At 40.7% G+C, this 12,157-nt stretch overlaps 1 protein-coding gene across 2 annotated transcripts; it reads left to right on the top strand.

Annotated features, from left to right (window-relative positions):
- The first annotated feature begins 929 nt into the window (after positions 1-929).
- myo5c (myosin VC) lies at positions 930-11,655 on the top strand. Of its 2 annotated transcripts, none has more exons than XM_041038010.1 (40): positions 930-1,070; positions 1,440-1,550; positions 1,656-1,827; positions 1,936-2,080; positions 2,163-2,319; positions 2,500-2,643; positions 2,725-2,806; positions 2,954-3,061; positions 3,139-3,245; positions 3,335-3,600; positions 3,698-3,779; positions 3,873-4,013; positions 4,106-4,228; positions 4,370-4,453; positions 4,609-4,710; positions 4,847-4,944; positions 5,051-5,137; positions 5,234-5,345; positions 5,435-5,646; positions 5,751-5,916; positions 6,023-6,169; positions 6,250-6,414; positions 6,527-6,620; positions 6,717-6,780; positions 6,906-7,180; positions 7,293-7,356; positions 7,448-7,528; positions 7,673-7,853; positions 7,962-8,055; positions 8,150-8,213; positions 8,298-8,466; positions 8,567-8,651; positions 8,732-8,830; positions 8,988-9,142; positions 9,434-9,523; positions 9,630-9,780; positions 9,874-10,159; positions 10,235-10,409; positions 10,500-10,580; positions 10,664-11,655. In XM_041038010.1, exons 1-40 carry the CDS (start codon positions 1,044-1,046, stop codon positions 10,814-10,816), a joined length of 5,199 nt encoding a protein of 1,732 aa, XP_040893944.1. In that variant the 5' UTR covers positions 930-1,043; the 3' UTR covers positions 10,817-11,655. The 2 variants fall into 2 exon arrangements, with proteins under 2 accessions (XP_040893944.1, XP_040893943.1); XM_041038009.1 differs by having other exon boundaries at positions 4,579-4,710.
- The last annotated feature ends 502 nt before the right edge of the window (positions 11,656-12,157 follow it).

The raw sequence follows: 12,157 nt of genomic DNA, 5'->3' as shown, positions 1-12,157 counted from the left end.
AGATGGTTTGACATGTTTAAAAATACTGCACAAAGGGTTTCACTGCCACATGAGGTGTTATGGGTCTTGTAGATCAAACTCAGTGTTTTTCTTCCAAAGTGGGTTCTGAGCTATTTTTGAGCAACTTTTGACTTTCAGTCTATGCAGTATCAGGACTTTACATGCAAGCTGTGCTATTAGAACATCTTATCTTTTATTTTTTTCATGTTCCTCATTGCTCGGTATTTTGAAATGTTTAACATATGGAAATACCTTAAAAGCATTAATGATTAACCTCTATGGGCTTAGCTTCACAGCTGTGCAACCCAGGAATGTGTTAAGTACTTTAAAACTTTTCAAGTTTCATTTGTCAGCTGATAATGTGGGCCAAGTTGGCAAAAGGTGGCGAAATATTTACTTTTTCAAAACATCATTTTTACTTTACTTGTGGTAAAGCACTGGCTGAAATGTGTTCTCAGACGGTGAGCTGGCTGAGATCTGCATCCGGTTTCTTTTGTTGTCACAATCCTTGATCAAACGAGCACACCCACTCTGTGGAGCCGCTGTCACAAGACGGGAGGGCGGAGTCACCCAGCCAAAGTCCGCAGCAGGTGAGCGACAAGCCATCCGGCAAGACACGAGACAAACCTGAAATATGAGTGAATGGGGCTTTCAGAATAAAAGCTCCAGGGTTTTTTTTCCATTTACAGATTATGTGATCCCCAAACGAAGAAATGTTGACTTGACCCCATATTTAACTAACTGGAGAAATGGGCAAAATACTTGTTAAGCACCTAACATTAATAGCATTTATGCAATATTGCATGTAGAAAAAGATCGAACAAATGAGTGTTTCTCAAAGAGATTTTCGAATTATTCAAGGACTATTATTTTGAAAATTACAACCGGAAGAGTGATTGTGCATTTTGTGTGACTTGACTGGTGGTTCGGGCATAGTTGTGAGGGGCAGGGAGGAAAATCGTTGGTAACCTGGAAAGTACAGTGATAAAACGGGTGATCAACAAATACAGAGAGAAAGGAAGTCTCAGGAATAATGCATAAACATGGCTTTGTTGGAACTGTACACCGAGGTAAGAGAAAAGCACCCTGCATTATTACAGTATAGATAATATTTCCATACTGACTTACTTACTGAGACATATGGAAACTTTGTCAGTGCTTAGACAAGTTGAATGGATGTAGAGGAAGCTGTGCCCAATGGAATTTAAAGTCTAAATGGTCAACTAGTACTGATATTAAACTTCTTAAATGCAAATGTTATAATATAGATGAACAAACAACAACAAATTAATACAAACTTTGAAAATGAGGTCCTCAGTTTACATAGTTAGTGTTTACATAGGTGATTCCTTCCATATACTGTGTTAAATAACGTTTTAATGATTTCTTTAGAAAGTATTGATTTTTTGTTAACTTTTTCCCTGTGAAATCTTCCTCAGTACAACAGGGTGTGGGTTCCAGATGCAGAACATGTGTGGAAATCAGCCGAGATTATGAGAGATTTTCATTTTGGAGATAATGTTCTCGAACTGCTTCTTGAAGATGGCACAGTAAGTAAAATGTGACTAACAAAGCCATGACATGCAACTGTAGTGGGTTTATGATGGTGAGAAACAACAGCTGACCTGACTCTACATAACCTGTCACTGTGAAAGGAGCACTACTACCCTGTTGACCCAGCCAAGCCACAACTCCCTCCTCTTCGCAACCCAGACATCTTGGTTGGAGAGAATGACCTCACTGCTCTCAGCTACCTCCATGAACCTGCCGTCCTGCATAATCTCAAAGTGCGATTTGTGGAGTCCAGAATCATCTACACTTACTGTGGTACAGTTGTAACACGCTTTTACCTACTAAAAAATATCCAAGCACCGAGCTGTAGGCTGTCGGAGATTTGTACTTTTGGCTCAACCTGTGTTGTTTCCTCATTTTCAGGTATTATACTGGTGGCTGTAAATCCCTACAAACAGCTCCCTATATATGGAGATGCAATCATTCATGCCTACTCAGGCCAGAACATGGGAGACATGGACCCTCATATATTTGCAGTGGCAGAAGAGGCTTACAAGCAGATGGCCAGGTAAATAAAACCTCAGACATTAAAGTCTGAAAGTAGAATATACAGTGTAGTAAACAGTAAACTACACCTTTTTCTTTCTCAGAAACCACAAGAACCAGTCTATTATCGTCAGTGGTGAATCTGGAGCTGGTAAAACAGTGTCCGCTCGATATGCTATGAGGTACTTTGCTGTTGTAAGCAAATCTGGTAGCAAGACTCGAGTTGAAGACAAAGTCCTGGCATCCAATCCAATAACGGAGGTATGATTTTACTGAACCTGGAGCCATACTCAGAGGGCAACACTAATCTGATGATGTTTCATCACTGTGAAAACATTAAACTAATAGGCTTCCATTTTTATGAACCCATTGTTTAATTACCATAATTAATATCTTTCTGATGATCCGAAAAGAGAACAAAAGGGCTTGGTTTTGTCTCAGGCAATAGGAAATGCAAAGACCACCAGGAATGACAACAGCAGCCGATTTGGGAAGTACACAGAGATCAGCTTCGACAGGAGGTACCGGATCATCGGAGCGAACATGAGGACCTACCTCTTGGAGAAATCCAGAGTAGTTTTTCAGGTAGTGTATGAGATGAGGGTGTTGATGAGTGTTATTTTCCTTTTATCTGATCCACAATGATGATTTTCTGTTCTGTTTCAGGCAGACAACGAGCGGAATTATCACATTTTCTACCAGATGTGTTCCTGTGCTCACCTGCCAGAGTTCAAGAACCTAAGACTGTGTGAGTTCCAGTACTCAGGGCTTATACTGCATGTTTGAGACGGAGCTTTTACTGTTTTATTGCTGTGATGTTTAATTTGATTTAGCAAAGCTACGTCTCACAGTTGTGCACATATTTATTGTGTTTATTTTTTCATTTTACCTGTAGTGAGTGCAGATAACTTCCGTTATACCTGCATGGGCGGCGACATCAGTATTGACGGTGTGGATGACAAGAAAGACATGGAAGAGACTCAACGGACCTTCTCACTGCTGGGTAAAAAGTGCTTCAGCTGTCAGGCTGTACCTTGTGACTATTACATTAGCTTTACCTTCCTCTCTGTGCTTTTCCAGGGTTGAAGGAGGACTTTCAGTCAGATGTGTTCAAAGTTCTGGCAGCCATTCTGCATTTGGGGAACGTGGAGATCAGAAACTCAGGAGAGGACAAATCATCAGTTAGTGTGAGTCATAAAGCCTTAAACTGCTTTTTTTTGTGGAACTTCAGGCATGAACCAGGTTAAATTCAAAACTTTATTTTTACAACTTCCAGCCCAGTGATCCACACCTGGTGGTTTTCTGTGATCTGCTGGGTGTGAGCGCAGAGGGGCTGGTGCGTTGGCTGTGCCATCGAAGGATCGTTCTGGTGGCTGAAACGGTGGTGAAACCGGTGCCCAAGAAGCGGGCAGTAAATGCCAGAGATGCCCTAGCCAAGCAAATCTATGCCCATCTGTTTGACTGTATTATTAACAGGATTAATACAGCTCTGCAGGTCCCAGGAAAGCAACATGCTTTTATAGGTGTTCTGGACATTTATGGGTAATGCAGATACAACACATATCTCTTCATCTTTTTGATATGTTCAAATTTATTTTGACACCGTTTTTGACATGAAACTGATGTCCTGTGTCCTCAGCTTTGAAACATTTGACATCAACAGCTTTGAACAGTTTTGTATCAACTATGCAAACGAAAAGCTCCAACAGCAGTTTAACTTGGTATGCAACACGATCAACCAAAATCACTGCAAAGCACCGCACATACATCTTTGCAAACTCATAGGATTCTTCTGCTGTGTCCCAAATTTTCAGCATGTGTTCAAGCTGGAGCAAGAGGAGTACATGAAAGAGGACATCCCATGGACGCTGATAGATTTCTATGACAACCAGCCGGTCATTGACCTGATTGAAGCAAAGATGGGGATCCTTGACTTGCTTGATGAGGAATGTTTGGTAAGATTGAACAGACATGACTTGGACTTCTACAGTTCTATTTTTCAGTTCTGTATTTTCATTTTTCTTTTGATGCATGTTTCCCTTTACAGTTCCCTCAGGGCACTGACCAAAGCTGGCTGCAAAAGCTGTACAACTACCTAGACGCCAACCCTCTGTTTGAGAAGCCCAGGTTATCAAATGAGGCTTTTGTGATACAACACTTTGCAGACAAGGTGGAGTCTGATGCCCCTTACAGACCCATTACCTCCAGAATGGAGCACAAAAAATACTCATACTGTTATTAACAATTAATGCCTTTGGATTCCACTGTAGGTGTCTTTTTTTAAACTATGACAGTCTTTTTCCCTTAACAGGTGGAGTATCAGAGCAGAGGTTTTCTTGAAAAGAACAGAGACACTCTCTATGAAGAACTGGTGGACATTATGAGAGCCAGTAAGGTAATCAAAGACCCTGTTTTATTTAGGCTTTTAATATTTTGGTTTCTGTATTATTATAAAAGATGTTCCACGCAGCAGTGTTTTTTTCCTTTCTCATTTTAACATATATCTCCTGATTGCAACAGTTTCCTTTTCTGGCCAACTTTTTCCATGAGGAGGAGCAAAGCACTGTGAACAGTAGAGGTGTGAAAGTGAGGCCTGCCAGGCCTGGGGTGAAACCAGCCAATAAACAGCTGAGAACCTCTGTGGGAGATAAGGTAAAAATGTTTACTCAGTCACTGCTCACTGGAGATTATTGGAGCTCCCAATCCTATATTTGCTGGTGTGTACAGCATACATTTGAGTCTGTAGTTTGTTTTTGTTCTTTCTCATGAACTTTGTGGTCAAATGTAGTTTCGCAGCTCCCTCTCCTTACTGATGGAAACACTGAACGCTACCACCCCACACTATGTGCGCTGCATTAAGCCAAACGAAGAAAAGCTCCCGTTTGAGTGAGTACTACAGACGTGGTTCACTCTGTTTGATTGAGTGATTCACTGAACCATTTGCACATGTTTGTATTTTTGGTTTAAAGTGAGTGTTTGCTCGTATTTTCAGATACGACTCCAGGAGGGTAGTGCAACAGCTGCGAGCCTGCGGAGTCCTTGAAACTATTCGTATCAGTGCACAGAGCTATCCGTCCAGGTGATCCTCCACCACGTGATTCTACGTTCGCCTAATATTAATTTTCACGTATCTTTCTGGCTGTGTTGCAGTGGCTAACATGCTTTTTGTTTGCAGGTGGACATACATTGAGTTTTACAGCCGATATAGTATCCTAATGTCACATCAGGAGGCAGACCTCAGTGACAAAAAACAGACCTGCAAGAATGTGCTGCAGAGGTTGATTCAGGTTAGCTGCCTCTCTAAATTCTGCCTTTAAATACAACATTGTCATGCATTAGTGCACACTACATGTTTGTGTATGTGCTTGGTCTCTAGGACCCCAACCAGTACAAGTTTGGTCGGACAAAGATCTTCTTTCGAGCTGGTCAGGTAGCCTATCTAGAGAAGCTGCGTCTGGACCGACTTCGAGGAGCCTGTGTAACCATTCAGAAACACGTCCGTGGATGGAGCCAGAGGAGGAAGTACCTGCGCATGAAAGAGGCAGCCATCATCCTCCAAGAGTACATACGTGGAAAGAGGACAATCCGGTTAGAAGCATTCAGAAACAGTGTTGTCTTCATCCTCTATTCTGTCCTTCTGTATCAACTAGGATTTTGACATTTAGACACCCGTTTTCTTTGTAAACCTCCAGTAAAACAGTGAGTGCTGCAACACTGAAGCAGGGCTGGGCAGCTGTGGTGATCCAGAAACACTGGAGAGGTTACCGCATGAGACAGATCTACCAGGTAGTCCTTCTGGCCTCTGTCACCATCCAGGCCTTCACACGAGGATGGATGGCCCGTAAACGGTACAAGACGGTTGGTAACTGATCATTAATCAATCATTTGTATCATTTAATGTAATGAAAATACAAAATCTCATCACATGAGATTGATGTCTTGCCATCTCTTCGTTACCTGCCAGATGATGGAAGAGCACAAAGCCCTTGTTCTTCAGAAGTATGCCAGAGCATGGCTGGTTCGGCGGCGATTTCAGACCATGCGTCGGCTGGTGCTTAATGTTCAGCTTTCCTACAGAGTGCAGCAGCTCAGAAAGAAGATTGAGGAGCAGGTAAAGATGCTTCCAAAGTTATTTTAACTGTGGCTTTTATATAGAAGACATAACGTTTAAAAATTTGTGTAACCTTGCAGAATAAAGAGAACCGTGGGCTGGTAGAAAGACTGACCAGCTTGGCCAGCACCCACTCTCAAACTGTGGACAGACTTCAGGGTGTGGAAGCACAGCTGGAAAAATCAACCAGTCAGAAGGCATCTTTCGAGGCAAGAGAGAAGAAAGTGAAAGAAGATTCTTCTCTGGTCAGTCTTTGCAGCTTTTTGTCTGCTGGCAAACTAAACTTTATGAGCCCTTTATTTTGAAATTATGTTTTTTTTAAACTATATTAAAAACTATATGTTATTCTCACTCTAGATGATTGCACAGCTTCAAAAGGAGATAGAGGTTCTCACCCTTGAAAAGCAGAACATGGAGAAAAAGTTTGAAGCTTCCACCACAGAGGCCAAAGGTGATAGGACTAGAGAACCCTTGCTATGCTACCTATATTATAATACTTCTTGTAGTAATTTGCACCATAGTTATGTCTGGTTTTACTCTCTTGCAGAGAGCTTTGATCATGTAAAGAGGAATCTTATGGATGAGAAAGAAAATGAAGCAAGGCTTAGAAAGTAAGTCATGAAAATGTGCAATCTAGCTCCTTAACAGCACTGAGGAAGTTTTGCTTTCCACTGAAGCAAATTTCAGCTCTTGCTCAATTAGTCAGGTTGTTGATCAGAGTATTCTTTGCTTGCAGGATTGCAGAGAACAACGCCGAGATCCAGAGACAGGACCATGAGAAGGAGGTGGAAGCTCTGAAGGAGGAGATTAAGAGATTGAAAGAGGAGAGAGTCAGTCTGCACAGAAAGATAGAGGAGGGAGGGCAGGTGACCTCTGACCTGCAGGAACAAGTCATCCAGCTCACCAAGCATGTCAAGGTCATTCCTGAGCTCCGCAGAGATCTGAACAACCTGCAAAATCAGAGGAATAACATAGACCGAAAGATGAAGCAACAGTCAGAACAAGCAAGAGGTATAGAGTTTTCCATATTTTGTGAACCTTTTCTAGAAATATGATACGTCCTTGTGTTAGTACACGAATGAAAATCACATTTTGCTCATAATCCCTGAATATTTTTCTGCAGCAAAAATGAACGAGATTACCAGACAACTTCTTGGTGGTGTTGTTGAAGAGGAGGTTCTTTTAGGGTAATCCACATTTTTTAGGGTTTCCCTTTCTCTCATGAAGTTATTCCACATCTCATTTAGACATGTAATCTCACACATTGTTCCTCTGAAGGCTAACTCCAGATGACTCTGAGAAGATTTATGAAATTGAAGATTTGCTGGCAGCCTTTGAAGGCCTGCAGAAAGCTACAAGGTGTATATTTTTGCTGTCAGCCATAACAGTCCTTCCACTTCGTACCACTTGTATTAAATATTGTATCTGTGTGACAAACCTACATAGACTTGACCCTGTTAAGCACGGTTTGTTTGTTTGTTCATGGTTTGATTTTGATTGCAGAATACTGGAAAACCACAAGAGGGAGCAGAAGGAAAGATATGAGACCCAACTCCAGGGCTTGCAATTGAAAGTGGACCACCTTCAAAATGAGAACAGTGAGCTGCAAAACCTGTTCCAGGAGAAAAGTAATGTCAACGAGAATATTTGCCAAGAAGTGTCCAGGCTCAGCAGTGAGAACTCGGTGTGTTATTTAATGATTGATTGATTGATTCCATATTTATTTTCTTAGGATAGATGAGGTGCAGTGTGTAGCCTGATTATATTTTCCCTTGTTTGATGTGATCCACAGGTTATACCAGAGCTGAAACTGCAGGTTTCAGAGCTGCAGAGACAAAAACAAGAACTGGAGGTCCGTGTAGACGAGCAGAACAGAGAGTTAGCAGGTAGATCAGAGAATTTTTTTTGTCCAAGAATTTTTGGATATTCTTTCAGAGTAGCATTTTACTTGTTGATTTTTTCCCCCATGTCATCTGAAAGAAAAAACAGAGGAGATCACCAACATCCTTCAAAGGAAGATTAAAGAAGAGAGCTCACAACGAAGGTAATATACTTAGATTAGAGTCTGTTCCTTGATTAAAGATGGGATGGTCATTTCTGAGTCTGCCTGATTTTTGCTGATTTTCAGGCACTTTGAGGAGAAAGCTGAGGAGTTGGAGGAGGTGAAGAGGGAGCTTCAAGGCCAAGTGGAGGAGCTGAAAGAGGAGAATGATCACTTGAAGAGACAACAGCTGATGGAGAGTGAAGCCAAGAGCAAACTCAGACAGGAGACTTCACGGTTAACTGCTGAGAACATGGTATGTGTAGATATAAAAGGCTGAGGGCTACAGTACAAGTGGGAGAATGCATGTCTTGTTTAAGAAAAACAATAACACATTTATTTTGCTTTTCTACTAGGACTTTGAAGAGCTGCTTGACCAGAAAGACAGATTAATAAAGAAACTCCAGAATCAAATAAAGAGCCTTGAGTCATCACAGAAAGGTAGCATTGTGGGTTGTAAGTGGGAATTCTCAAATAAATCTAACTTTGCCACATTTATCACTTCCTTGTTTCTCACACAGCCAAGCAAACATCTGCGCCCGCTATTCCTAAAGATTACCTGGGCATGTTGGAGTACAAGAGAGAGGACGAGCCCAGGCTCATTCAGAACATCATTCTGGGTATTCTTCCTCTGTACTGTTTCTATGACATGGTCTCATTCATTTTGTGAGTTTGTCTGCCTTTCTCCCAGTGCTATCATAGGCTGGAACCTGTGTGAGTTTGAGCAGGAATCAACAGACAGATTTAATAATCAAACATGTCACTATCTGCCCACAGATCTGAAGCCCAAAGGTGTGGTGGTCAACATGATCCCGGGCCTGCCAGCTTACATCCTCTTCATGTGTGTCCGCCATGCTGACTACCTGAACGATGAAGCCAAACTCAAGTCTCTTATGAATGCAATCATCAGTGCTGTCAAAAAGGTCATCATGGTGAGGTTAATTAGCGATGAGTGTATTAGCTCCTGTCTGCACTGTAGATCTGCTAAATGAAGAGTAAATATTATTAAAAAAAAGCTATTATTCATGACCATATCTGAAATTATGTAGTAATTTGTCAGCGGTTTAGTTTGCTCTTGATATGTTGTTTATCTAAGAAGGATAAAAAAGAAAGTTGCATCAATAAAACAAAATGTCACATCTCTATAACATTAGAAAAACATATATAACTGAGTTGCTGAAAATAAATGAAAACAAAACACACATGCCACTTTTGTGTTTCAGAGTCACCACAAGGACTTTGAGTTGTTGTCCTTCTGGCTCTCAAACATGTATCAGCTGCTCAACTGTCTGAAGCAGTACAGCGGGGAGGAGGTATGGATCTAACCTGGTTGAACTGTTATGGCTGTCGTTTTGGCTGTCATATACAGTGGCAGGCATATTTTGACATTGTTCTGTTTTCACTTTCTCTTCAACACAGGAATTCCTGAAACAAAATACTCCCCGTCAGAAAAAGAACTGCTTGCAGAATTTTGATTTGTCAGAACACAGACAGATTCTCAGCGACTTGGCCATACACATCTACCATCAGTTTATCACGGTCATGGAGAAGACCCTCACTCCTGCGATTGGTATTTTCCACAGTCCATTATTGTCACATGCAGATTTTGATATTGATTAACCTTTATAAGTGTTCGAAAATTCTTTACTGTCTTTACCAACAGTGCCCGGTATGTTGGAGCACGAGAGTTTACAGGGAATTTCTAGCATGAAGCCGACAGGCTTCAGGAAGCGATCCAACAGCATCTACGAGGACTCAGAGACCTACACCATCTCCTCCATCATTCAGCAGCTCAGTGTCTTCCACTCCACCATGCTCCAGCATGGCATGGAGCAGGGCCTCATCAAACAGGCTGTCAAACAACTGTTCTTTCTTGTGGGTGCGGTCACCCTCAACAATATCATGCTCCGCAAAGATATGTGTTCCTGCAGGAAGGGAATGCAAATCAGGTCTGTGCTTGCTTTTATGATACATGAATTAAAAAGCAAAAAATGTTCAGTTTCATAGTGCCTTTGTTTCTCTAGGTGCAACATCAGTTACCTGGAGGAGTGGCTGAAGGAGAAGGAACTTCAAAGCTCTAATGCCATAGACACTTTGAGGCCGTTGTCTCAGGCCGCCTGGCTACTGCAAGTCAACAAGTCCACAGATGATGATGCCAAGGAGATCACTGAAAAATGCACTGAACTCAACCCTGTTCAGGTACTTTATTCAGTGATATATCATTATGCATTTTCATATTAAAAACTCTAGCAGGGCAATAAATTTGAACAAAAGTCTTTGTCTTTATAGATTGTCAAGATTTTGAATTCATACACACCCATTGACGATTTTGAGAAAAGGGTGACGTCATCATTTGTCCGTAAAGTTCAGGTAAGATCTTCTGTGAATTTTAACATTTTAATGCAACAAGCCTTACTTGCACTTTTATAAACATGTCCTGCTTTTGTCTGCAGTCATTACTACAAGATCGTGAAGGGTCCACGCAGCTGATGCTGGACACAGATTATCGTTTCCAGGTCACATTTCCTTTCTGCCCGTCCTCACAAGCTCTGGAGCTGCTGCAGGTTCCGAGTAGTCTTCATCTGGGCTTTCTGACCAGGATCTGACACAAATGGCCTTTGACCTTTTGTTCCACATGACTGAATCATAGTCCAGTGGCCTAAGGCAGCATTTTACTGTATATATAAATATGTAAACACTTTTAATAAACAATGTACCGTACACCACATATTTAAAATGTAAGGCTGTAGCAAGGATTTAAGAAAGACTGAGGTCATGTCTCCCTATAGTGCACCCGCTGCTCCCCTGTCAGAAAAATGTCATCATTTTTTTTTACAGTTTATTCTTTCAAATATTTCGGTAATTTTTATTAGAGCTGCAAGGAATAGTCAATTAGTTAGGTGATCAACAGAAAATGTACTGGCAATTATTTTGATTACTGATTGATCATTTCAGTCATTTTCTCTGTTTTATATGACAATAAATTGAATATCTTTGGGTTTCGTAGTGTTGGTCAGACAAAACAAGAAGACATTAGTTTGGACTCATGGGTAATTTTCACCATTTTATTGACCAAGCAATTAATAGATTAATCGAGAAAATAATTGACACTTTAATCCATAATGAAAATAATAATTGCAGCCCTAAATTTTATTACCCAACATAAAGGTCTAAGTGCTGTTTCAGAGCCTTCTCTACACTGCTGTGAATAAAGTTCTAGTGGAGAAACAGTGAATCACTGATTTATTGTTTTATGTTGTTGCCTCAAAAGTAACCAGAGTTGCTGAAAGTCCTGAATTCCCAGACAGTACACTGAGGACATGACCTGCCCTGTTAAAATGTGACATCCATAAAACTGCAGTATTTTGAATCATTCACTCACATCAGAGGATTAGATTAGAATTTAATATATTTCTATTTCTATATTTCTTTCTCTATATTTAATGTGCAGACGTTTAATAAGTATATCCACTGAAATAAAGTGTTGGATAAGTCAAAAAGCTGGGTGCCTTATTTATTTGCCATATTTTTGCGGTACAGATGGAGAAACAGCATCGAGCTCGGTATGAAAATGCATTATTTAGGCCGTGTGAGGCCGTGTGTTAATGAGGATGCAGACCAGTGGTGGTTCTACATTGAATTACTCCCTGGGCGAGACCCCTCTGAGTGCAGAAATTAAAGTTATCAGAAATTAAATAAATATACTTAATATACATAAAAGTGGCAAAAATATACACAATCACACATAACAACAGCAGAGAATAACAATAATATAAAATAAAAACAATATAATTTTAGAATAATAAAATAAAATAATAATATACAAATAAAATATAGAATAAATATTCTGAATAGAAATCTAATTCTAGTTAGCTATGAAAAGCCCCTGCCAAAAACCGCCGCTGATGCAGACCGTGTGGAGCGGCAGCATCACCAGGATACAGGAT

This window comes from Toxotes jaculatrix, chromosome 5, assembly GCF_017976425.1.
Source record: "Toxotes jaculatrix isolate fToxJac2 chromosome 5, fToxJac2.pri, whole genome shotgun sequence".
Lineage (NCBI taxonomy): Eukaryota > Metazoa > Chordata > Actinopteri > Toxotidae > Toxotes > Toxotes jaculatrix.
Note: the sequence above shows the minus strand (reverse complement) of the source record. Positions and strands in the feature narration are given on the sequence as shown.

What these genes read in the sequence shown, in the direction of transcription:
- myo5c (XM_041038009.1), top strand. Translation starts at nt 1,044, where the DNA reads ATGGCTTTGTTGGAACTGTACACCGAG. An exon ending in TACAACACTTTGCAGACAAG is followed by an intron (nt 4,229 to 4,369) that starts GTGGAGTCTGAT and finishes TTCCCTTAACAG; the next exon opens with GTGGAGTATCAGAGCAGAGG. An exon ending in AGCAGTACAGCGGGGAGGAG is followed by an intron (nt 9,524 to 9,629) that starts GTATGGATCTAA and finishes TCTTCAACACAG; the next exon opens with GAATTCCTGAAACAAAATAC.